We start from the raw sequence: 27150 nt of genomic DNA on the forward strand, positions 1-27150 counted from the left end.
CATTTGATGCAAATGCAAAGAGTGAGAGTGACTATTAGGTCTGGGATATCTTATCTGATGATAAAGCAGAAGCTACTTCAAACAACAGCTCAAACAGTAACATTATTAGGTTAGTAAGTAATGGGAATGCTGTTAACATCTAACTTGAAAATTAGCAACAAACGTCGAATTTTGTGAGAACTTGTCGTCTTTTTACTAAAACAAAAGAAACGTCAATGTAAAAGCTGAGCGATACAGTGAAAAATATGAGGGGGCTTTTTGGAAATATGGAAGCCTCATAACAGCCACTTCAATTATTCCTCAGCTACTTCCTCAATGACGCTAACCCCATAAAAAGGTCAGAATTGCAGATGTTAGTGAGGATTGCACAACGTTCAGCACCGTTCGCAACTTCTCAGGCATGTCTCCAAATGCAGCAAGGTTGGTGGCAGAAAAGTGGCAGGTAACATTCACAAATACCAGGCAAGGACCATCAAGAGAGATATTAACCATTGCTCTTTGGCACTCAATGAATTCCTAGTCATCAACATCCTGGGGGCCACCACTGACTAGAAACTGGACTGGACCAGCCAATCTAAGCAGAGTGACTACAACAGCAAGTTAGAGACTGGGAATCCTGCAGCACATAGCTCACCTCCTGACTCTCAAAATTCTGTCAACCATCTACAAGGCAAAAGTCAGGAATGGGATGGAATATTCCCTACGTGCCTGGAGGAATGCTGCTCCAGTAACAAGAAGTTTGACATCATCCAGGAGAAGCAGTCACAACATCCACTCCCTCCACCACAGTCATTTAGAATCAGCAGCAGTACACTGTAAAAATTCACAAAGGTTCCTTAAAAGAGCACCTTCCAAACTCAAACCACCCCCATCTCAAAGGGCAAGGACAGGAGTTACATGAGAATGCCACTACCTACAAGTTTTTTTTCCAAACCACTGACCATTCTGACTTGGAACTATATCACTATGCCATCACTGTCACCACGTCAAAATCCTGGAATTCCCTCCCTACCGGCATTGTGGGCCTACTTACATACCGTGAACTGCAATGGTTCGAAGAAAACAGCTCACCACCACCTCCTCAAGAGCAACTAAGGATGGGCAATAAATGCAGGCCAGCCAGTGATACCCACATCTCATGAGTGATTTAATAAAAAAGGAGGTTGTACATGATTGAGGAAGGGGGATGGACCTATTACATAAGAACTAGGAGAAATGAGGGCTTCCCAATGTGACGGTCCACTGACAAAGAGAACAAGAACAAGGCAGAAGAAGGGGGAGAAATGGAGATGAGCCCCAAGACCAAAAGCTGCACAGAGAATTCATTCTACACTTCTGTCTGGTCCTCATATGGGAAATGAATAGCATGCAGTAGACTGTAAAGCTCTGCTTGAATGCATAACTAGATTTTATCTTAATGTTGAATAATTTGTTCTGACTTTATGACATAAAAGCAGTCTCATGACTGAATTTCTTGTCATTCCATTCTCATCATAGATAGAAGTTCAGAACCTCCCAAAACCAACAGTGGAAAGGACTGGAGGTTAGAGACTATGAATTATTACAGTGATGTTGAAGTATCAGGCTAATCTTTTCGACAGGCATTAGCTTAATCCAAGCATGAACTCATTAATTTTAACTGAGTTAGTGCTGTTACTAAAATAGGATATATGAAAAAAATTTAAGTCAGTTCTAATATCTCCAGTTATTCCACACCCTCCCCAAATCCCTTTGATACAAAATGACCTTCTTAAATGACAGGGCTGGTGTCTTTATCTATAGATAACCAGATAACACTGGCTGGCTTAAAGAAAATTGCTGCCTCAAAAATATCTCACTTTTTTTGTCTATAGTTTGCCTGAAGACAATACATAACGTCTTGAAATGCAGTTTCTATCATTGGTAGGCCTCTCAGATTTAAGGCACTTGGTCAAACAACTCGAGGTTTAGAAGTAATAATAGGTTGAAGTCATGGTGACAACCATGGTATCATATTGATTTAAATTGATTCTTTGAACAGAGGGACAGATCAAATATTTCCCAACTATTCTTACCAAATAGACTTAGCTACGTAACTCTAGAATAACTCACTGGCTACTCAAATCTTTGTTCATAACTATTTTCGAGCATAAGAGTTGTTTTTACTAGAATTCTATGCCACCTTTGTAGACAAACAATAGAATCACAGTGCCATGGAAACATAATGAAGTTTTAGTTGTTCATCATGCTGTTACTTAGCAATGTCAATTGCTGCTGTTTGACAATCAAAGTGCTATTTGTTTTTTGAACACTGATAAGTTATTTTTTAAACAATATTATTGTTTGTTCAGAATTAAGAAGTCAACTTACAAGGAATTTCAAGTGAAATGCACAGATGGGTTGCCTGGATAATATCATTGCATCCCAGTAATCAGCAATTTTCTCTTAGCAATGACAAGCAGCAGTCCTTAATTATTCACCCCCACCACCACCACCACCCGACCAAATACATATATTAGTTGTTTACAAGAAAGCATTCAATTGTTATTTTTAACACTTAATTGTGTTAACTGTACAGTAGGTCCTCAAAACTTTGTGGTTTCAAGTTTTAAGTAGCACTGCCTTTACAATTTATCTCAATTTAAAACAGCTATGCTCAATGTTGTAACAGTTGGGAATGGGATTGGGCAGTTTCATTTAATAAGAACCAGTATTAAATATATTATCAGAAAAATACATACTCTCAGGGATTCAAATAAAGAATCCTCGTTAACAAGGTAATGAGATTCCAATTTTAGCTGCAAAATTGCAAGTCTTGAGGCACAACAGACTCAAATCATTATTTTGCTTGATTTGAGCAAAGTATATAAATGAAATTTGCTACACAAACCAACCATGTCATAGTGATAATATTGGTGGCGAAGCTAAGGGAACGAACAACCACTTTATTTTTAATATTATGTCACAATTGAGTGGGTCTTGTTTTGTTTTTACTGGGACCCATTTATTTTGCAGCAGAAAAAATAAAGAGCTTTGAAAGGACTTTTTGCACAGATGCTGTTTGAATTCCCAAAATTGCTGCTGAAGACTGGAGTAGTAGACTCGAGCAAAATTGGATCTTGACGCATGGCTCAGGTATTTATCCAATATTCTGTGTGTTGGCTTGGCTCTATTTGTAGTAATGAGCTTAACTTTGAGCCTCAGGTGGACAGAAGCAAAGTGATACCCTCAAGGCCTCACTGGCGAAGTATGGCATTCCCACAGAAACCTGGGAATCACTGGCCCAACACTGTCCGAACAGAAGGTGGAGCATCTGGGAAGGCGTTGAGCACCAAAACTTGCCATCAGGGAAAGGCTGAAGCCATAGGACGTTCCGGTCGGAGCTCCTCTGCTTGCCAGTTCATTTACCCCTTCTCCCTCTTTTTCCCCTTTCTCTGCCCTGCCGGCCCAGAGTGTGGGGTTGCAGAGGACTGGAGCGAACATGGGCTGTGACCCCCCCCCGGAGAACTGGAGCGAGCTGGCTGTGCCCGCTCCCTCCTCCCCACCCCGCGCCGGGGAACCGGAGGGAGCAGTGTGGCCTTGTGCTTTGGGACCTGTAGGCACGCCCCGTGAGCCGCAGAACACCGCGAGCGGTGAGCCCTGGAGCAGCATATGGGCTGTGAGCCCGGAGCAGTGCAGGGAAGAAGCCCCGCAGCTGCATATGGGAAGCAGCAAGTCCTGGGCACAGACTGGTGCAAGGGGACAACCATTACCTTAGGACACTGTAATGTTAACCCCTTAATATTTTCCTATTTTTAAACTTATTTTCAACTACGTAATTAAGCAACAATTTTTAACCCTCTGCTGTATCCAAGAGTTGTACCTAGGTACTTGTACCTAAGATGTTGCCATAAGAAGGCAGACATTGGAAAAGTTTTTCGCTGTACTCCTACAATGGGGCACACATGACAATAAAAGGATATTGTATAAAAAAAAAGCATTGAAAAGAGCGCGCTGCCATACCAACACCCCGCCCACCTTTCCCGCCCCAAGAGTAACAAAGCCGGTGGTCTGTACATCCACCTACGGCCTCGCTCAGAGTGGAAGAGAACTATCCTCACCAATGATGATGATTAACGGTGAGCTGAACTTTGAATGACATGGTTTCAGGTTCAAGGCCTACTCCAAGGTCTTATGGTGTGTAAAAGCAGAATGTTCTAAACCTACCAGGATTTTTGTTGGTAACGGATTCACTAGCCTGATCATTCTATTGTAAGCAGGATTAATTCAACCATTTATTAAGTTTTTGTTTTATTTATGTCCGTCACATTTTCTCCAAACACAGAAGTCATCTGATCATTCACCCACAGGGTATAGCTGTGTCTGACAGCATTCAAGGGTGACCTCAAGACTGCATGAGAAGATCAAAGCTTGCACAGGATTTTGCACGCAGGGCATCAGAAACTGGGAAAAAACTGGTGACGGTAAATGCTAATGATTGACATGAATGCATTAACATGCAACTCGTTAAAATAGAACAAAATAAGGGAAAGAAACAAATAAAATTGTGCAGTGAAATTTACCGTGAGTTCTTCCACAGCCTTTTTCAGCTCCTCGGGAGTTTTATATTCAAAATCTCTTTCCAAGTATTCCTCTTCGGCTTGTGCTATCCATTCTTGCATCTCGGACAGGTCTTTCCTAAGACTCATTGTCTTGTCCAATGCACTTTTCAATGCAGCCTTTTTGACGTATGCCTATTTGGTGCAGTTCAAAGAAAAGGCAGTTTCAACTTTTTGTGTTGAAAACATTTTACATGGCGTCATATGTTAAGAAGCTAATCTATAATTAAAAAAATAAACAGCATACTACTTTCTCGCCCTGCCACGAATGTTTAGCAAGTTAAATAAGGCGACCACACGGGGGTCTCAGCTACAGTTCTCTGCAAATTCTTAGCCAGTGCTCACTGACATATTGGTGCAAATAGGCTGTTGAATGGTGATGAGTAATCCTCAAAGGTTAAAATAAACATTCTAAAGAAACCGGTATAACCATAGGAGCTTCACTTCAGCCATGAGCTAGGATTTCCTCCATTTGCTGAAGTACAGAAGTACCTTGGTGTCAAGACAGCACCTACATAAATCTGTTTGGAATTAATTCATTCAACGTGCCTCTTGACCTCAGAATCATTGAGAACTTTTCTCCCTGTTTTTGGTCATCTAGAAACTTGCATTTGAAGGCTTTTTCCCTCCTTGCAGATATGTTTTGTATTGAAGTGAGTATTAGTTATCTTCCCGAACTCCTTGCAGCTGTCAAGAATAAGCCAATAAGAGATAACAATTTCAGAGATTATTTGAAAAAATCCCTTGCTGCATTATGTTAATTGCTGCAGTATTAATGCCTCCTTACGGCAAAATAACATCTGAAAGATAATGGAAAGCTTCGTGTTTACATGACTGGAGGTTTCAGTTAATGGAATAACTTACATGGTCAGCAAGTAAGAAGAAAGAAAGCCGATTCTCAAGCTTTATCCGCAACGTCAGTGACAGTAACCTGCAGGTATTTCATCACCAACAAGATTGGGATGTTTCACATAATTGGGTAGAAGTGAAAAAAAATGACTATTACGCCAAGTAACAAATTCAGCCATCTTCCGAGTTTGTCACTGTGCAATAAATAATAAGTTTTTCAGTGGGCCTCCCTTTCAAACATTGTTACATTTATGGTATGAATGAGCTCCTCGGATAGTGCAAACCCTTTTTTCGCCTTTATAGGCTAATTTCTTAACGTCGATGACACCAGCAGACTTGTTCTCCTCAGCACAGCCTTGGGTAAAAGATGAGGATGATTTTCTTCAGTCAGAAGGTGGTGAATCTGTGGAACTCATTACCCCAAAAGGCTGTGGAGGCCATATCACGGAATGTACTTAGGACAGAAATAGATAGGCTCCAGTTCTGAGGAAGGGTCACTGGACCCGAAACGTTAACTCTATTTTCTCCTCCACAGATGCAGCCAGACCTGCTGAGCTTTTCCAGCAACTTTGTTTTTGTTCCTGATTTACAGCATCCGCAGTTCCTGTGGTTTTTATATAGGTAGGCTCTTGATGTGTAAGGGAACCAAGGGTTATGGGGAGAAGGCAGGAGAATGCAGTTGAGAAACATACCAGCTATGATTGAATGGCTGAGCACACCTGATGGACCAAATGGCCTAATGTACTCCTATATCTTATGGGAAAAATAATAAGAAAGCATACACAGGAAGACATATTCATTGATAGTGAAAGGGGAAAAACATAAATCATTCATGACAGAAAGAAATTTTCTTGGATGCAGAAATTGCTGTTGACATTAGTTAATAATGCATGTTCATATAACATTCCACTATGCCCTATTTTAATAAATGCAACCACATTTCTAACAAACGCCTGGCTGACTGATTCCAAAAAGAATAAGAAAACAAAGGCTCAATCTGATTTATTTTGGCTAAGTTGCCTCATTTGCAACCTACTCCATCCCTTTGGCATTTCTCATGTCCAATCTCCAATCCCTCTAACCATGCACACTCCCGGAACAACTTGCCACCCATTGGGTGTCTGTTGAACGCCCAGCATCCTTTGTGCCTGTGCCATTTTTAAAAGCCCAGGATGCACCTGTGTGAGCACTGGCATTCCAAAACTGTCCCACTTCTTGACAATCAGAATGTGAACATGTCAAAGATGATATTGCAATGTTCCAGTAGGAACCTGGAGGTCCCGGTGGATGGGATGGTTAAAAGGAGAGGCACCTCTTCCCACAGATCGCACCTCTAGCCTGGTCTGAGCTGGCCATCCAGGTCAGTGACGTTGTCAGGATGTGGAGAAACAGACAGCAGTGTCGAATGAAGGTCACTGACATTCTCCACTGTACCAGGGTCAAAACATCACACACTTTTCTGTCACCTCACACTCACTGTAACCCTGCTACTGCACTCACCTCCCACTAAAAGTCACGCTATGCCATTCTCAACATCTTCCCTCATTCCCTCTCCCCTCCTGCTGCGCTGCCTCCTCCGTCCTTTGGTACATCTTTTTCCCATATGCACCAGCACTGACAGCTATGCCACCCACTGTTAGCTCAATCATTACAGGAGGAGACAGCAGGGACAGTCTGTATGGGTGAAGGGGTGTCCGACATCGGTGTCCTTACCCCTACAAGGAAAGAATCTTGGACCCTGCAGGAGAGGATTGAGATTGCTCCTGTGGTGATGCAGAAACATCCACGTTCCATGAAACAAGGCAGGACCACACTATATGCTCATTAATCCGACTGTCACTCTCAATCATTGTACATCACTTTTAACCATTGGCTATGATGCCTTCTCTCTCATTCTGTTAGCCTGGCCATGACATCTGTGGAGAAACAGCCAACTGCACTAGAAGCATCACCTTCGGCCTGAAGACTGTTTGGAAACCTCAGAGGAAGCAGCAGCAAAGGTGCCTCCTGCATCCCCTCACTGGTCCAGATACTGGTGCCACAGTGGGAACTGTAAACAAAGAGAGAGTGGGGACATAATCTGGCAAGCACCTCACAGTGCCAGCTCCACCACTGGCCAAGGAAGAAACAGACCAGGCAGTCGGCATGCGGAGAATTACATTCTTTTTTTGCAATCTTTTCTCTTGTCCCAGAAATTGCCGTTTTCTTCTTGGTAAACCTTGCATTATTTCAATTTCTTGCAGGTTTTAATCTAACCAATCATCAGAGTTTTAGAGATGAAGGCAGCAGGGGTGGGGGAGGCTCGGGGGGGTGACGTGTGCGCAGTCAGCTTGATTGGTTGGACAGCTGGCTTACGATCCTGAATGACATCAACATCTTGGGTTCAATTCCCACTCCGGCAAAGATCACAGTGACAAACTTTTCTCAACCTCTCCCGTCATCTGAGGCATGTGACCCTCGGGTTAAACAATCACCAGCTGTCTCTTTCTTTCTCTTTCTGTCTTTAATTAGAGAGCAGCCCTGTCGTCTGCTCAGACTGCAGTGGCTTTACCTTTGACTTTAGAGGTAGAGGGGTAAATTTTCCCCTGGACTGTAAACTGGTGAATCTAATATAAAACCTGGAGAGTTTTAATCTTTGATAAAATCATTTTCTGAAGAAGGGTCTAGGCCCGAAACGTCAGCCTTCCTGCTCCTCGGCCTGCTGTGTTCATCCAGCTCTACACCTTGTTATCTCAGATTCTCCAGCATCTGCAGTTCCTACTTTCTCTGAAAGAGTTTATAACTTTACTTGCACTTTAACTTTCATGCATTGTGGAAAGTCAGAAATCCATTCCATGAATTTCATCCAAGGGTTATTTCTCCATGAGAATAATTCAATTCTGCTAACTTTATCAAACAACTGCAAAGAACACAGCCAAATCAGAAATGCTGGAGCAGCCTATCACACCCTACTATCTTACATCAACTGCCAAGAGGTGATAACTGTTCACAGGCTGTTGTTAGACAGTGATGTCTGTGTCAAGAATTCAATATTATTCCATTCTCTCCTAGAGATTATTTTGAATCAAAATAGGTCAAGTTTACAGAGTTTGATGTGAACACTGACGTACAAAGCAGCTGAAATTCTTCTTGTTAATAACGTCAACAAAAATTTCTTGCACTGACTTCTTCCATACAATTGGCACCAAAATGAAGGTCATACAAAAAAAAAGTTTGAAACAGGACAAAGAAAACCTGGAAATGAATTTGCCGTCAAACAATAAGTCCAAAATTGTTGTCACTTCATCAAACTCAATTGACCTAGCATCATATAAATCCTATCCTACCTGCGCAAGTATTGTACGCAATGTCAGCATATAATCAAACTAGGCATTTCATGGTTCAGAGCATTGGGCAAAAATATATTTTCAACATGCAAGTTTGTGCACGTTTGTTGGCTTAAATAGCTTCTAACATACTTGAATAAACATAAATGCCAGATCTATTCATTGCTATCTGAAGACCCCTCAATATTGTGTATCATCTTGAACATAACTTGGACCATCATGTTGTCTCAATCACTTGACAACAAAACAAACAGAAAATTCACTCAGTACTTCATTCTTTGGTGAAGAGATACCTTGGTCACCTATGCATACAAAATCTGTAAATGTCGACAGACATGCAACAACATGGTTTATGTATGTTACTATGTTCCTGGCTACACTTCCATTAAAAATATGGCAGCCAACAGGAGCAGCGCTGATGAAATTCACCTGTATAGTCAGATGGAGACTCGGGAACTTTAACAAATATAAAAACAGAAAATGTCCCATTCATTACTGATAGCACAGATGTCTCCATGAAATTGTGAATACCCAAAGACACTGCTACTTTCATTCCCAGAAACCAGACTTCACCTGTTTACAGATGTTCTCCCAACATGCATTCAGTTCCGACAGTTCAGTCTGTAACTTTCCCACATAGGCGGGCTCAGCCTGGCTTTTTAAGGTTTCTCCCACATCATTGATACCATTTAAGCTCGGCTGGATGGTTTGGATATCATTCACTAAAGCCTGAAAAAGAAAAATAAATGCTTTTATCAAGAGTACCAAAACATGCTTCTAACTACACAGATGAAATATGGAGCAAAACAGGATGATTAAGTTAAACTTACAGCTAAATTGAGAATTAATCTCTCTGGTACCAATAAGAGAGTGACAGAACTTGAAACAAAGTTATTGAAGCATAACATACTTCAAAGTAAATTGAACGAGTAGAGCTGTCTCTTCCATGAGCATCAATAACAGAATGTGAATGAGAGTTTGGAGGCATAAATCTACATTTTGTTAATGTAAATTCTCCGGTTTGGTGCATCAATATTGTAGAGCCCATAACATTAGTTAGCTTTTCATTTTTTCCATCTTACAGGTACAAATGCAGATAGAATTTTTGACACTTGATCACCTTAGAATTAAAACATTAGTAATGAATAGAGAGAATAATACACGATTTGTCAGTGAACTAAAAACCACTAATTCAATGCAGTAACTCAAACAGAGAGAAGAACACAAGTAGCTCATGAATGTCAGCTGAACATGGATATTTTAGTTACTATATTTAACCCAATGGGAGCTGTCACTCTTCAAATCAATACATACTCAAGACTTTAGAAAGCGCCTTGCTCAAATCCTTGATATGGTTTCTATCTGTTCTTGTCTGATTTCTAACGACTGCACTCACCAAACTTACATTGTTGAAGCTTCCCAGGAAATGAGCTCTATCAAATATTCTTTGCTTCGTTTGGCGTAGATAGCTTCATTGCCAGAACTTGTCAGCCAGCAGCCTGCAACCCTTAGCAACTTCTTGAGTCAGCTAATTAAGATTTTCTACACACCAAGGAATGCTTCACGGGACAGCTTTTTTCCTTCCACCATCCCCCACCTCCCACTGAGCGATGAGGAAGTGAAGGTCTAATATTAAGCTACAGTGAGGGATTGGGTATACACCCGCTTTACAATTGCATGGTTCACATGTTATTAAATTGAGTCATATTTGTTTAAAAAATGGAGTAGGCTATCTGGTCCATTGATACTGCTATTCCACTCAATTGGGGCATCTAAATTAATCCCATGTATGAACACTTTTATAATTCTATCCTCATATTTTGTGATTCCCTCAGTGCTCAAAACTCTACCAATCTCAGGTAGGAACAAACTCAATGACTGAGTATCCAGAATCATCTGCAGTAAGGGATTTCAAAGATTCACAACCCTCTGGGTAAAGTAGTTTCATCTCATGTCTGTCCCAAATAGTCTCAAGCTAAGAAGTAGGCTATGTCCCCAAGATCCAAGCTTTCCAGCAAGGGGTAAGAGTCTCTCAGCATCTACCATATCAACCCCTTTCCAAAATTTTATAGCTTTCAGTGAGATCACTACCTGTTCTCCAAACTCCAAGGAATATAAATCAATTCTTCTCACATAATCCTCATAGGAGAATCTTATCATTCAGAAATCAATCCACTAAACCTTTGGTGGATCGCTCTGAATCAAACTGTATCCTTCTCTATGTACAGACACCAAACTATACACAATGCTCTGGGTATGGCTTCAATAAAGCAATTCCAACATTTTTTCCTTACTTTTGTATGCCCGTCACTTTTCAGGTTATCAGACCATTTGCCTTTCTAATTCCTTGCTGTCCTTGTGTGTTAATTTTTCATGATTTGCGTACAAAAGTCCCCCGTAGCCTTCTGAATTTTACCTTTAACCACAATCTTTTCTTTTAAAAAAATGCTTTTCTTCCCAAGTGAATTATTCTGCAATTCTTTACGTTACACTCAGCTACCATTTTCTTGCCAAATCATTTAAGTTGTCCATATCCCTTTGAAGCCTCTCAGAATCCTCCTAATAGCCTACTTTGTGACCGAAATGGGCATCATCAGCGAATGTTGATAAATTGGTATGGCTTGTAAAATTGAAACCCAGCCAGTGATCCTTCTGGCATTCCTATAATGTCGCCTTTATTCCTACCTCTCTTTTCTGTCCATAAATCAATCCCTGCATCATGCTAATATATCACCCCTCAATTTCTTAAGTACAGATTGCACAAGAACCTCTCCAGCTGCACTTTATCAAATATCTTCCGAAAAAGTGTAATCCTCATTTCCTCTATGATTATTGATAAGCCATAAAAAAAACTTTATTCAATTTTGCACAGTTACTTTTACAGCATCATGCAGATGTGCAACTAACACTGTTTGCATTTTATATTTTATGCCTAATTAAATTATTCTTCATCCAGGAATACTGGCCTCTTTTTTTTTTGTAGGACCAAAATCTGTTACTTTTAGTAATGGAACAGCTGAACAGTAGTGCCCCCAAATCCGACTTCACCCCTATGATTCTGAAGGTTCATCACTGATTTTTTTTCCTCACTGAAGGGTCTATCCAGTGACTAACAATTGTAGCAAACTACCAGCTGTATCATCTACAGAATCTTGCTAAGTAATTTTCTTTGAAACAAAAACACATTAAGATACAGACCAGAGACTTCAACCAAGGTAGCAAACATCTATCCATATCTGAAAAGCAAGACCAAGCCCAAAAATTAACTATGGAATGAAATAAATTTGCCTAAACTAAGACTATTTGCTGTGACTCAATTAGCAAATGTAAGATTAGAATCTGATTGAAATTTGGGAATTTCTGTTAAGGAATAAACAAAGCTATCATTATAACACGGCAAATTCAAACTCTTTTCATCCTTGCTTTGGCTTTTTGTTCACTCCAGGCAAGGCTTTCTTCTCTCACAATTCTTATTCAGTTCAGGGACCCACTTTTGATGGAAATCGTGTGTTGTTTCAAACTCCTTGCTTTTAACCAGTTCGAGGTCAGATTCAACATTTTTATTCAATCCTTAGTACAGCAGTTGCCAAACTCAATGATATTTCATACACAAACAGGAAAAAAATGTTCAGCATATGAACCCTTACGAGGCATGATGTTCACCTTATAAACACCACACAGTACCACAGTGATGAGCAACTCACCACAATGAGCACATACCACAAAAAAAACCTGCCATTACTGCCCTGCTATATTCAGTATCCTGAGGTCTAAAGTGTCAACTTTGTTAGTTATTCAACAGAAATACAGATCATTTGTTAGTTTGAAATTGGACTCCTCCGTTCTCATGAAACAAAATTAAACGTTAATAACCTGAACTTGCAGCACCTGGTTTGGAGGCTGATGAGGACTGAAATCCATTTAAATGCAAGTTGGATATAACAGAAAACTTTTCACAACACACATTCATTTTTTTCTAGGTTCTGAAGAAGGACCACTGGAACCAAAACATTAGCTCTCCTTTCTCTCCGTAGATGCTGCCAGACCTGCAGAGTTTTTGCAGCAATTTCTGATCTTGTTTGATTTCTGACATCTGCAGTTCCTTGGTTTTTCATTCTTTTTCTTCATATCTTCTTAGCTCTTTATGTAAAGGCGTGTCTAAAATGATTAAGCATTTGAATTGCATTCCATTCGCAAAAAAGCAGAAGTTAAAACTTGGGCTTCAAAAAAAAAAATTCACAGGATGTGGATATCATTGACTCAGCCAATATTTATTACTTATCCCTTAATACCCTGGAGAAGGTAGAGTTGAGACACTTGCCACCCTCTTGAACTGCTGCAGTGCACGTGGCATTGATACACCCACTGTGCTGTCAGAGAGGCACGTCCAGGTCTCTTACTGAGTGACAGTGAAGTTCCATGTTAGGATGATGTGCAAATGAAGGGCAACTTACAGGTGATGATGTTCCAATACATCTACTACTTTCATCCTTCAAGGGGCGACAGTTCCATTGTTTGGAGAAAGCAGTCAAGGGAACATTGATGAGAAACTGCAGCGCTTCCCGTAGGTAGCATGCATCTATGACTGCTTGTTGGTTCTGGACAGAATGAATGTTTAATATGATGGATGGGGTGCTAATTTAAGTGGGCACTTTATCCTGGATGGTGTCAAGCTCTTTCAATGTTGTGGAGATGCACCAATCCGTGCAAGTACAGAGTATGACATCACACCCCAGCCTTGTGTATGGTACATGTTGGACAAGCTAAGGGGAGTCAAGAGGCAAGTTATTCCCTGCAGAAATTCTAGCCTCCAATCGGCGCTTGTAGCTATAGTATTTATATGGTTAGTCCAGTTCAGTTTCTGGTCAAGAGTAACCCCCACAATCTTGGTAATTAAACAATGGCAATGCAAATTGAATGTCATCTAGCTGCTGGATAGATTCTCTTTTGTTGCAGATAGCCATTACCTAGCACTTCTTCGACATGAACAGTACTTATCAGGCCAACATTGATGCTGTCCAGGTTTTGCTGCTTGTGGGCACAGGCTACTTCGATACCAGAGGGCTACGTTGAACATCGTAAAATCATAAGTAAACATTCTCGCTCTGACTTTATGATGGAGAAAATATCACAAATGAAGCAGCCGAAAATGGTTGGGCCTACAGCACAATACTGAGGAACACCTGCAGAGATATCCAAGGGCAAAAAATGACTGATGCCCAGCAACCATAACAATCTGTGTGCTTGATGTTATTCCCAGCAGTCAAGCATTTTCCCTGTTTCCCACTGATCCAGTCTTGCTTGATCTTCTTGATACCATTCAGATTCAAATGCCTTCTTGATATCAAGGGCAATCAATTTTACCTCATCATACGATTTCTGCTTTGTCCACATTTCATCCAAGAATTTAGGTGGTCAGAAGTGGAGTGGGCTGGCAGAACCCAAACTGAACATCAGTTTGAAGCTAAGTGCTGAGTTAGGATTGTTTGATAGCACTGTTAATGACTTTCATCAGTTTGCTGATCATCAAGAGCAGACTTTTGGGTCAGTAAATAGCTGGGTTCAATTTGTCCTACTTTTTACATATGGGATATATGTGGGAAAATTCTCAGATTGCTGGGTAGATGCTGTATCATAACTGGAATGGAAAAGCTTGGCTAGAGGCATAGCACATTTTACAGTACAAATCCTCTGTGTTATTTTTGAAATGCAGTCCAGGCCCAAAGCTTTTGCAGTATCAAGTCCACATGCTGTTACTTCATTTCACGTGTTGCAAATCAAATTGGGTGAAGACTGACATCTTTGATGGTGGGAGAAGACAGAGATGGATCATCCCATTGGCACTTCTGGATCAAAGTGGCTGCAAATGCTTTAGCTCTTTTTTGCACCAAAGTGTTGGGTTTCCACATCATTGAGGATGGAGATATTTGTGTAGCTTTCTCTTCCTCTGATGTTTAATTGTCCACCAACATACATGATTACTACAAAACTTTGACATTTTCCATTAGTTCTAAGATGTCTTAGACTAACATTGCTTTTGTTTGTGAAGCAAATAACACTGTTAATCTTGACCAAGTAGATGCCCCATTTTTAACTTAGGCTGGTGCTGCTCCTGGACTGTATGCCTGCCTCCGTTCTTTACTGAACCATGCTCAGACCTCCAGTGGCAGTGGTAAAGTTGGGGACATACTGGGCTACGATGTTACAGGTTGTGGATACGTCGTATTCTTGTTGTGGTGGACTAGACTTTGATGAATGCGCAATTTTGTTTTGCTAGACTTGTTTGAAAATGCAGTTAAGCACAATGGCAGCGCCATACACCAGCCTCAACGTGAGGATAGAATTTTATTCTCATGACGTTTATGCAATTGTCACTCCTACTCCCATAGTCAGATGTATATGGAATAGGTAGATTGGTGACAATGAGGTGGAGTAGGTTTATTTTTCTTATTGGTTGTCTCACTACCTGCTACTGACCAAGTCCAGCAGCTTTATCCTTTAGCACTTGGTCAGCTCAGTCAATGGTGGTGCTACCGAGTCACATATGATGCTGTAAACTAAAGTCTCCCATCCAGAGTTTATTCTGTGCTATAGCCACTCTTGGTATGTCTTCTTTTTGAGATTTAGCATGAAGGATAATAGATTCATTAGCTGACGAGGGGCAAAGAGCAGTGATCACTGATGATCAACGGGACGTTTCCTTTTTCACGTTTGAATTGACGTCACAAGACTTCATGAGGTCCAGAGTGAATATTGAGGGCACCCAGAGAAAACTCCTTCTGACTCTACACCATGGTATTGCCATTTTGGAGTCTATCCTGCTACTGGAACAGAAGATACCGAGGGAGAGTAATGGTGGTGCCTGAGACATCAGTGGGTATGACTTGTCTACAGACAGCTATGACAATGTTAGTGTAAGCTTTCTGATGTTAGTAATGAGAAAATTGCAGGGTCAACAGGGCAGAGGTAGCCATTGTTATTTCCGCTGTCTAATTTGATGTCGGATGGTCATCCTGGTTTCAACACCTTACATAGCAGTTGACGAAAACTGAGTGATTTGCATGTGAGAGGTCATCGGGTCTGAACACACATGAAAGCTAGACCGGGTAAGCTTTATTTATTAATTAATGGAAGATTTATTAATTGATGATAATGGTACATTGCCGTGTGGTGGGGATTGAACCAATGATATCAGAACATTAGCCTTTGAAGTATTAGTCCAGTAACATTACCAATACCATCGCATCGCCCCCTATGTCTTCATGTTTTGCCAACCACAACAGATTTACCTCCTGCAACAGTATTGCATGCCAGTTTCAATACGGATGTCAGCTGTAACTGGCATGCTAATACAAAGAGTTAGATAGTAGCTGACCAAATATTGGAAAATGGGATTAGGCTAAGTAACTCATTTTTCAGTTAGTGCTGACGTAATGGACAAACTGGCCTCTTTCCGTGCTTTAATTGACATTATGAAATGTAAGAAAATAGTCAAATATGAATATTCTAGGGATCTTGAAATTTGTTTAAGATATTCTTGCATGAGTTACACAGTCTGAGTTCCTTGATTCAATTTTGGTCTGACATTTCCTACCTGTATCTATTATTTTAACACATACAAAACTTTCAGCAAAGGTTTCTCATTTCAGTGAAGAATGCAAATTCATTAAATTCTCTCACTTGTAACTTTCAGTAAGTTCTCAACTAATAAATATGACACCAGATCTGTATCTGTAATTACTATTCAAATATGGACCTCTCATTTCTGAGGTTGTCATACCTTTTATAAACAGCAGAATTAGTCTTTCAGGTAATTTACTTACGGTACATTGCTCCAACTGTTTCTCAAGTGCCTCTGAATCACCAAGAGCAGGCCATTCTTCATTCAGGAAAACATCCACTTCTGTCATCCATTTCTTTAAAGTTTTTGTGTCATTCTGTAAAACACAATACAGTATAAAGTTGCACATTTGAACAGATCTATTACCATTATGATAAAATCCTTTAAAACTTCTCAAACGCTTTCAATCGATCCCTTTTCCAACTCATTCAATATCAGTGATACTTTTCATAGCCTGTGCTATGCTGTTGAATTGCAGGAGTTGCAATGCTTGTAATATTTCAAGGAACACACTAAAGTAAATGAAACGTAACAAATTTAGTTTTCTTGGCAGAAAAAAAGTCAGACAAGTCTTATTGCAAAAATTCATCTTTTTCAAAATTCATTCATGGATTGGTTACTGACACAGTCAACATTTAATGCTCATCTCTAATGAAACTGGTAGTGATATACCTTCTTGAACTACTGCAATCCCTGAATTTAGGCTACACCTTCAGTGCTGTTAGATAGGACATTCCAGGACTTTGACATTGCAACAACGAAATAACAGCAAAATCATTCCAATGAATGGTGTGTGACTTGAGTGTGATTTTCAGGCATTGTTCCCACGAACTTGCGTTCCTGATTCTTCTACTAACAGAGGTTACAGGTTTGGAAAATATTGCTGAAAAAGCCTTGACAATGTTTCTGCAGTGCATCATGTATTTGGATATACAGACATCACAATGCAGCACTGGAGGAAGGAGTAAATGATTATGACTAACAACCAATGGGTTGTTTTTATTCTTGGGTGATGATGTATGTATCTAATGTTGAATCTTTACTCCAGGTGAGTGAAATCTATTCCAATCAACTTTTCTTGTTGATGGTTGGAAGACTCTAAATAATTACTATGTGAGTCACTCAATCTCTGACCTGTAATTGTAGCCACAGCACTCATCCAGTTAAATTTCTGTCAAAAGTAACCCTCAGGATGTTGATGGTGGGAATACAATGATGGTAATGCTGTTTAACGCAGAGGGGTGGGCGCTTGAGATTCCCTTGTTGGAGATGGTCATGATCTGGCACTTTTGCATTGTTCAATGTCACATACCACTACCAACGCAAGTCTGAATGCTGTCCAGGTTTTGCTGCACATCGGCATGAATTGCTCCAGTATGTGAACAACTGTGAACAGTTGCTCTTGTCCGTCTCACCGTCAGTGTATCTTTTAAAGGACATACTCATGACATCATTACTGCATCACAGCATGTGACCAGAGGGTACAAAGATTGTATATGCCACGTTACCTGGGAATACGTAAAGCATGCTCTTCTGTTGCAACATTTTTTAAAGTTAGCTCTTCACTGAACTGTCAGTGTATTTTTACATAGCAGTGACCTGTACTGAAATGTCTCTTACATTCTTCAAAATCACAACAACCATCAGGAATATCCTGTTAGAGGTAAACCCGCGTGTAATTGAATTGCACATTGTGGATTCATCAACAGAGTCCCAACCTTTGTCCTTATAATGTGGGAAAGGTCATTGGCAAAACAACTGAAAATGGTTGGGCTGGAGACACTGCCCTGAGGAACTCTGATGGTCGAGCTCTGAGACCGAAATGATTGACCAGCAGTAAACATTGTTCTTTCTCCCTTCTCCCAAATTTCAGAGCCATAATATGGTTAATCAAAAGAATACATAATAGAGGACTGGTAGCTGCATGCTTTCTTTTCACCTGTCATCTCAACGAAAAGGTTGGTGAGCTACAGGCACATAGAGGAAGTTGTGGTGAAAACAGAAACCCAGATCAATAAAAGACTGAAATGGGCAAATACTCCTTGAGATATTGAAGGTAGGCAAGGGAAAAAAAAAAAAAAAGAGGCTGACAGTATTGATTAGGGAGAATATTAGGGCAAGACAGGTGACATTTTGGAGGAGTAAAAAAATATATAATTTATTAGGTTCGAGTTAAGAAATATTTGAGGTGCCTTTCACCACTGAATGTATTCCCTCGTTCACCAAATAATGGGAAAGATATATGGGACACATTTACAGTGAAGTTACAAACTCTAGATACTGTTAATGGAAGACTTCGATGATTGCAGAAAAGCCTGGAGTTGTAACATTGTAAATGGCAAAGAGAGGCAAAAGTTTCTCAAGTACATTCCAGAGAATTTTAGTGATCAGATGTTTCCAGCCTAAAGAGTAAAGAAGCATTGCTGAAGTTGGTGCTTGGAAATGAAATAGATCGAGTCAATCACTACATTCTCCTAATCTATTTGCCCCTTCCTGCCTTCAGTGCTTTCGACACACTCACTGGAAACACCTCATCACATCTCCTGCTCGTGTATCATCAATACCTGCTCTTCCATCTACTGTCATCAAACTCAATCTCTCCCTTTGTCTTATCACAGTAAAATCTGGCCAAACTGATTCTCCAGCATCCTGATTAACCTACTTGTAATTCCCAAACAGATTGTACTTGACCTGCAGGAATGGCTGTGGCCCAATTATCAGACGGTATGGATACAGATCCTGAGAAATCAGTTGGGTGTGGGAAGGTGGCGATATAGGGGTAATACCAATGGACTATTAATCCAGAAACCCAGGCTAATATTATGACGATGTAAATTTGAACCCCACAATGGCGGCTGGTGGAATATTGATTCAATTTTTTAAAAATGAGAAAGCTGATCTAATGGTCGCCATGTAACCACTGTTTTTTTCAAGCAAAATCAACAGTCTAGTTCACTAGTGCCCTTTAGGGAAGGAAATCTGCTGTCCTTGCTTGGTCTGCCCTACATGTGACTGATGACCAACAGCAGAGTGGCTCATTCTTAACCTGCTTAACCTGGACATTTAGGAATGGGCAAGTCATGCACATGCCCCTGGAAAGAACAGCAGGGAAAGAAAGTGTGTGACTGACTGTGGCTAACCTCCTGGACTGGAATCAGCTGAGCCACATTCACCGAGTGTGACCCTTGAGTCTCAGTTCATGGTCAGTCCACTAATAACAGGTCCCTTTGACTTTCAACCATTGCGTGTGCTTCATACAAAAGACATTGTCCTTGCCATAAGCATAGAAACTAGGGCAGGGAACCTCCTTTGCACTTCAATATGATCATGGATAATCCTCTGTCTTCATGCCATATTCCTGTTTTCTCCCCACAGCCTTCAATACTTCTGAAATTTTCTTAAATGTATTCAGTAGCTTAGTCTCCACAGCCTTCACTTCCTTTTGGGTGCACAAATGTTTCTTCAGCTCAGTCCTAACATGGTCTACCTTGTATCCTGAGGCTGTGCTCCCTGTTTCTGGTGGCATGCAGTTGGTCTGAGGTAGACATGGCACGGCGTTGTACAGCAACACCTTAATTGTTCAGTGTCCCCCACCGGAACTAGCTGCCTTTCTTGTTGCTGAAAACAATGCAAGCTGCAGAGGCAGTCTGCAACCGAGCATGACAGAGCCTTTGTGTAAAGAAAGGAATGTGAAGTTGGCAACTCTTAAATCAGTGCTGAAATCAGTGAGGGGACACGTGGAAAACAGTGTGATGTATGCAGAAACAAATAAAGACAGAAATTGCTGGAGAAAGTCAGCAGGTCTGGCAGCATCTGTAAAGTCCAGTGATCCTTCTTCAGTGTGCAGAGTCTGCCACAAAAATGAATGAACAGAAAGCAAACTGAGCCATAGATGCAGAGATGCATATGGGTCCTTGCATGTAATGTGACCTGCGAAAAGTATGAAAGTTGTAGGTGTTTCAGAGATAGTAGGAACTGCAGATGCTAGAGAATTTGAGATAACAAGGTGTAGAGCTGGATGAACACAGCAGGACAAGTAGCATCAGAGGAGCAGGAAGGCCGTCCTGCTCCTCTGATGTTGATTGGCCTGCTGTGTTCATCCAGCTCTACACCTTGTTATCAAAGTTGTAGGTGTTCCTGAGTTACAAAGTGGTGAAGGGCTGAAGTGGTGAGAGAGTCGGCCCGAGATCAGGTATGACAATGTGGAGAGGCTGGTGGCTTCATGACATTGACTTGCACGCACAAAAGGGTCAAAGAGGATGGTAGCCATGAACCATGAAGGGACATTGTTGTGAAGAAGCAGTTGGATGATGGCTGGAACAAGCACATGGTGAGTGGCAGCCAACAGATAGCCGATTTAAGTCAGGAATTTGGACCATTTGGTTAATTGGCAAAGGAGAGAACAATTAGAAGCGATAAACAAATAAGATAAAGTGAGGAATTTATGAGTTGTAAATTCATGTAAATAAGGTAGTCACCAACCAATGGTGAAATTCTGAAGTTGCCCTGAAAGCAATTGGAAAAAAATCTTTGACATCGAGCTTCTGAATTTTACAAAAGTCTTTTTATTTCCTCCAATTTCTTGTTATTGCTCATGCCATACAAGGGAGGGAAACTCTGGCCAACTAATTTGAGACATTATTAGTATGAGAAAGGCAGTTGACAAGTCACCAGGAAGAGATTAAATGCACTTGAGATTTTTGAGCGAAGCAAATGTGGAAATTGAGAGGCAGTCACCATAATCTTCCAAGAGGGCTTAGGAATTGCAAAAACTAAACCCTTGGTCACAAAGGTTCCGAGGATAAAACCAGAAACTACAGAATAGTCAGTTTAATCTCAGTGGTGGGAAAGATTTTAGAAATGATTATCAGGACCAAATTAAGTCATGTGGACAAGTATGGATGAATTAACGAAAATTCAAATCAGATTTATCAGTATTTGTGTTGAATGAATTTAAACAAGTGTTTTTTTTTCCAAGACATAGCAAAAAGGGTTGATTTGGCGTACATAGACCTCCAAACAGTGTCTGAAAAACTTCCACATAACAGACTAAACAGCAAAATTCAAGCCTATAGAGTAAAAGGGACAATGGCAGCACACATACAAAGTCTGTTGTGACAGAAAACAACAAAAATCAACAGTGAACAATTGACTTGAGGCTCCCAGAGATTGGCACCATGAGTTTTGCTTTTCCTTATACTAACGGCCTAAACTTGGATGTGGCGGGTTCAATGTCAAAATTTGTAAGTGACAGAAAATTTGTCAGCATCGTGAACTGTAAGGACAGCAGTGATAGACTTCAAAAGAACAGAGACAGAGACAGTTTGATGGAATGGGGAAGTGAAATTTTATGCAGAGAATTGTGACACTTTTAGACATTTCTAAAGAGAGCACAGGAATGAAGACACCTGGAGCTATATGGTGTACAAGTTGTTAAAGGTGACATGGTATCAAAGAAAGTGGGCAAAAAAACATACATGCTGAGCTTGGTGTACTAAAGCCCTAAGACTTAGAGTAATCAAGTAAACAATTTATGGTGAAACATGATAAAACACTGGCTCAGCCACACCCGCAAGTTATGTCTTCTCTGGGGCTATACTTTAGGATATGAAAGCGTCAGACAGAATGTGAAAATGGCTTATAAGAATTATTCCAGGGATGAAACACTTCAATTGTGGATAGATTGGAGAACCTAGACATAGAAAGGAAATGGTTGAGAGGAAATAATAGGAAATAATAATAGGAAATGGTAGTGCAATCGCTACATTATTGGATCAGTAACTCAGGCTCAGACTAACGCTCTGTGGGCGAAAGTGTAATCTCACAATATTAGCGGTTAACATGTTCACAATATGGGCTCTAGCAAGTCTCAGTAGTGGTGACTGAGAAGCTATCATTGATTGTATTACAATCAATCTAGTTTACTGATGACTGTTGGACACGAAATGGGCCATCTTTACTCTGTCTGGTCTACAAGCAATTCCAGATCCATACCAATGTGGATGACTGTCAAGTGTTTGCTGCAATGGTGTAGCAAGCCAAACAGTTAAAGGACAGTAAGGGATGGAAAAATAAATGCTGAACTTGCCAGCAATGCTCACATCCCATGAAAGAATAGAAGGGAGAAAGATGTCCTCTTTGTCCTTGATGGAATGTGTTCCAAATCTTGCTACATGCTCACGATTTACATATTAGGAAGAGATTTTGGCTATACTTTTCTATTCACAGCAATTCTATTCTCATATTCTCTCTTTGCCAGTCATCTTTTCCTTTTCATCTCTGCTCTCAACTTATAGCATTTGACCTCTTGAAGAGTTCACCTTATAAAGACCATTAACTCTCTTTTAACAATTCTCAATCCCCACCATCTAATCGAGGGAATGTCCCTACCCTAAACTGGGAAACAGCTCTTCCTTCAAGAAAACCTACATTACAATTATATATTTTCCTTTCAGTTTTCATATTTATTTAACCCTACTTTGATCCCTTAAACCTTCCCATTTTTAATTTCAATGTTATACTTTACACTATCCCTGGCACTTTTGCATTAATAATCTAAATCTTTTGACATAATGATCATTTATCCAAATGTTTTCTCAAATATAGCTGCCTTCTCTGCTGAAACCATTCCATGATTTAATGTAACGTGGGTTTTCCTCAAGCTCAATGAAAGCTTCCTTTTTCTGTCTGTTTCAAAAGGCCTTTACAGTCATAGAGTACTACAGCCCTTTGGCCCAAACTAGTCCATGCTGACCATGGTGCCCACTCAGCTCGTTGCAATTGCCCGCATTTTGTCCATATTCCTCTAAAACCTTCTCATCCATCGACCTATCTAAATGTTTAAATGTTGCTACTGAACCTGCCTCAACTACTTTCTCCAGCAACCCATTCCATATACGAATCACTCTCTGCGTGAAGAAGTTGCCCCTCAGGTCTTTCTTAAATCTATCCCCTCTCACCTTAAACCTATGCCCTCTAGTTTTCAATTCCCTATCCCTGAGCAAAAGATTAAATGCATTCATCCTATCTATGCCCCTTATGATTTTATACACCTCAATAAAGGTCAGCCCTCATTCTCCTATGTTCCAAGGAACAAAATCCTATCCTGGCCAAGCTCTCCCGATAACTCAGGCCTACTAGTCCTGGCAACATCCTCGTAAATTTTCTTTGCACACTTTCCAGTTTAACTATGTATTTCCTATAACAGGGTGACCAAAACAGTATGCAATGCTCTTAGTGCGGCCTCACCAACGACTTATACAACGTACCAACTCCTATACTCAATGTCTCTACTGATGAAGGCCAGCATTTATTTATTTTTTCTTTATTCATTCACAGGATGAGCGTGTTACTGGCTAGGCAGCAGTTATTGCCCAGAGGGCAGTTGTAAGTCAACCACATTGCTGTGGGCCTGGATCACATGTAGGCCAGACCAGGTAAGGATGGCAGCTTCCTTCCCTCAAGAATATTAATGAATCAGATAGGTTTTTCCCACAATTGATAAGGGATTCATGGTTATCATTAGATTCTCAATTCCAGATATTTTTATTGAATTCAAATTCCACCATCTGCCATGGTGGAATTCGAACCCAGGTCCCCAAAACGTCATCTGGGTCTCTGGATTAACAGTCCAGCGATAACACCATTAGGCCATCACCTCCCATTATGGTCAAATGCCTTCTTCACCACCCTGTCCACCCGTGATGCTGCTTTCAACGAACTATGAACTTATCGCTCTGTTCCACAACACTCCTCAGGACCTTACCATTTACTGTATAAGTCCTACCTTGGTTTGACTTTCCAAAGCGCAACACCTCACACTTATCTGTATTGAATTGCAATTGACAAATCTCAGCCCACTTCCCATCTGATCAAGATCCCTCTGTAATTTTTGAAAACCTTCTTCACTGTCAATGATACCTCCTAATTTTGTATCATCTGCAAACTTATGAATCATGTCTTGTACATTCACATCCAGATTAGTTGTGTAAATAACAAATAACAAAAGTCCCAGCTCTGACCCCTGTGGCACACCACTAATCATAGGCCTCCAGTATGAGAAACAACCTTCAACCATCACCCTCTGCTTTCTACCATCGAGCCAGTTTGGAATCCAATTAGCTAGCTCTCCCTGGATCCCATGTGACCTAACCTTGATGACCAGTCTGCCGTGCGGGACCTTGTCAAAGGCCTTACTAAAGTCCAGATAGACAACATTCACTGCCCTACCCATCATCCGTCCTCTTGCTTACCACTTCGAAAAAAGATTTGTCTGACATGACTTCCCAGGCACAAATCCTTGACTCTACAAAAGTTGGTTGATCCTGTCCCTCAGTATCTTTTTCAATAACTTGCCTACTTCTGATGTCAGGCTCACTGGCCTATAGTTCCCTGGCTTGTCTTTGCTACCTTTCTTAAACAATGGAACAACATTAGCCACCCTCCAGTCTTCTGGTACTTCACCATGGCTGAAGGTGAAGCAAAAATCTCTGCAAGGGCCTCTGCAATTACTTCCTTAGCCTCCCACAACATCCAAGGATGGACTTTATCAGGCCCAGAGGATTTATCCACCATAACGCAATCTAAGGCTGCAAACACAATCTCTCTGATAATATGTACCCGGTCCAAAACATCTCCACGTTTCCCTTATTTCCTTAGCATCCATGATTCTCTCCTCAGTAAACATGGAGGAGAAATATTTATTAAAATATCCCCCGTCTCCTGTGGCTCCACATATAGACAGTCATGCTGATCTTTAAGGAGACCTATTCTCTCCCTTTTACTCTTAATATAGCTATAGAACCTCTTGGGATTATTTTTAACCTTATCTGCCAAATCCATCTCACCCTCTTTTTGCTCTTCTGATTTCCCTCTTAAGTGTGCTCCTATACTTTTTATAGTCAATGAGGGATTCCCTTGAGCCCGATAGCTTAAACCCAATGTATGTCTTTTTCTTTCTCCTGACCAGAGCATCAATATCCGTTGTCAGCCAGGGATCCCTAAACATGCCAGCTTTTCCCTTCATCCTAATAGGCACATACTGTCCCTGGACTCTTGATATCACACTTTTGAAAGCCTCCCATTTGCCAGTTCCTTTTCCTCCAAACAGACTCACCCAATCGACCTCTGCTAGATCCTGCCTAATGGCCCCAAAATTGGCCCTGTTCCAGTTTAGCACCTTAACCTGTGGACCTGTCCTATCTTTTTCCATTACTATGTTAAAACTAAGAGAGTTATGGTCACTAGACCCAAAGTGCTCTCCGACTAACACTTTAGTCACTTGCCCGACCTATTTCCTAAGAGGAGGTCCAGTGTTGCACCCTCCCAAGTACTCTACATATTGATTAAGGAAACTTTCTTGGACACATTTGATAAATTCCACCCCAACCAGGCCTTTTACACTCAGTTAGTACAGGGGAAATTAAAATCTCCAACCAATACTACTCTGTTATTCCTACAGGTATCTTCAATCTCTCTACACATCTGCTCCTTTAGTACCTGCTGGCTATTTAGCAGGTCCATAATACAGTCCCAACTGAGTGATCATCCCCTTCTTGTTTCTAAGTTTTAACCATATGGCCTCATTTGATGACCCCTTAAGAGTAAGCACTGTTGTTATGTGCTCCCTATCAAAAGGACAACTCCCTCTCCTCGCTTACTTGTACTTCTGTCATGCCTGTAGCTTCTGTATCCTGGACCATGGAACTCCCAGTCCCGCCCTTCTCTCAGCCATGTTTCTGTTATGGCTATAATATCCCAGTTCCCAGAGTCAATCCTTGCTTTAAGGTGAACTGAGTCTGAATAGACTGAACAAATCGCTGCTAGAAACTACTCGACAACACAGAATCATAGGCAATTCAGCACTAAGTAGCAATACGTTGCAAAGACTCCCAAGCTGAGAATACTGAAGGTCATACATATCACGTAATTTGATTTAAGACATAATACTGTGGTAGAGGAGACATCGCTTCACCCTGCATTAATCTGTGGTATTCTCAAGCTGTTCATCTGATCTACAGAAAATCAATCACCTCTCCCCATCACCTCCCAAAAATAAATACTTTAAATGATACATTATGAAGGACTGCAGTGACATAGCACACCAGTTGTGAGATCAAACTGTCGCAGCATGCTTGAATGTGTCATGTTTCACCATACAAGTTCCTTATCTCAATTGTGCTGTCAAAGATGCAGTTGGGTGTAGAATTGAGATGGGAAGTACAAAATGAAAAGCCACATGGGGCCTTTTTATGAATTCTGGAAGTTAATTAACTTCCTATTCTTCTGGCTTAGGAAAGCATACCACGTGGTCCAGTTATGCCTTAAAGGAGCAAAATCAGCAGGGGATATTAAGTGGGCCATCATGAGGACAATAAATTATTTTAGAATGAAACAAAGCACTGGAGAAACACATCAGGTTTAAAAGCATTTGTAAACAGAGAGAAAAAAAAAGTTAACCTTTTAAGTCCAATATAACTCTATTTTATATATTTAATATATTCATATTAATCTATTTACATTACTTTAATATTATTTACATTTTTAATGCCAATTAACAAAATTTAATAGTGTGGCATTAAATGGTAGTCACAGATAGACATTTCCACCAATAATCTATTTGTGACATTTTTGGTAAGGACAGTTCAAAAGTGGCTTTTTCAAACATTAGTCAGCACCAATTGACTGCTTTAGGGCCAAAAACAGGCATTTTCACTTATGATGGTTTGCCTCTCAAAAGATCAGAATACTATTGCTGTGCATTTCTTACACTGACAGA

The 27150-nt window shown here is 40.6% G+C and overlaps 1 protein-coding gene across 2 annotated transcripts in view; it reads right to left on the minus strand.

Annotated features, from left to right (window-relative positions):
• Positions 1 to 27150, minus strand: part of dmd (dystrophin) — a 1291331-nt gene that overhangs the window by 945526 nt on the left and 318655 nt on the right. For both annotated transcript variants that reach the window (XM_048602828.1, XM_048602824.1), the window contains exons 21-23: positions 16576 to 16689; positions 9326 to 9481; positions 4542 to 4712 (exon numbers count right to left, since the gene is read on the minus strand). In XM_048602828.1, coding sequence (XP_048458785.1) covers positions 4542 to 4712; positions 9326 to 9481; positions 16576 to 16689 — 441 coding nt within the window. The remainder of the gene's footprint in view (positions 1 to 4541; positions 4713 to 9325; positions 9482 to 16575; positions 16690 to 27150) is intronic.

Source organism: Rhincodon typus, chromosome 11, assembly GCF_021869965.1.
Source record: "Rhincodon typus isolate 14 chromosome 11, sRhiTyp1.1, whole genome shotgun sequence".
Taxonomy (NCBI): domain Eukaryota; kingdom Metazoa; phylum Chordata; class Chondrichthyes; order Orectolobiformes; family Rhincodontidae; genus Rhincodon; species Rhincodon typus.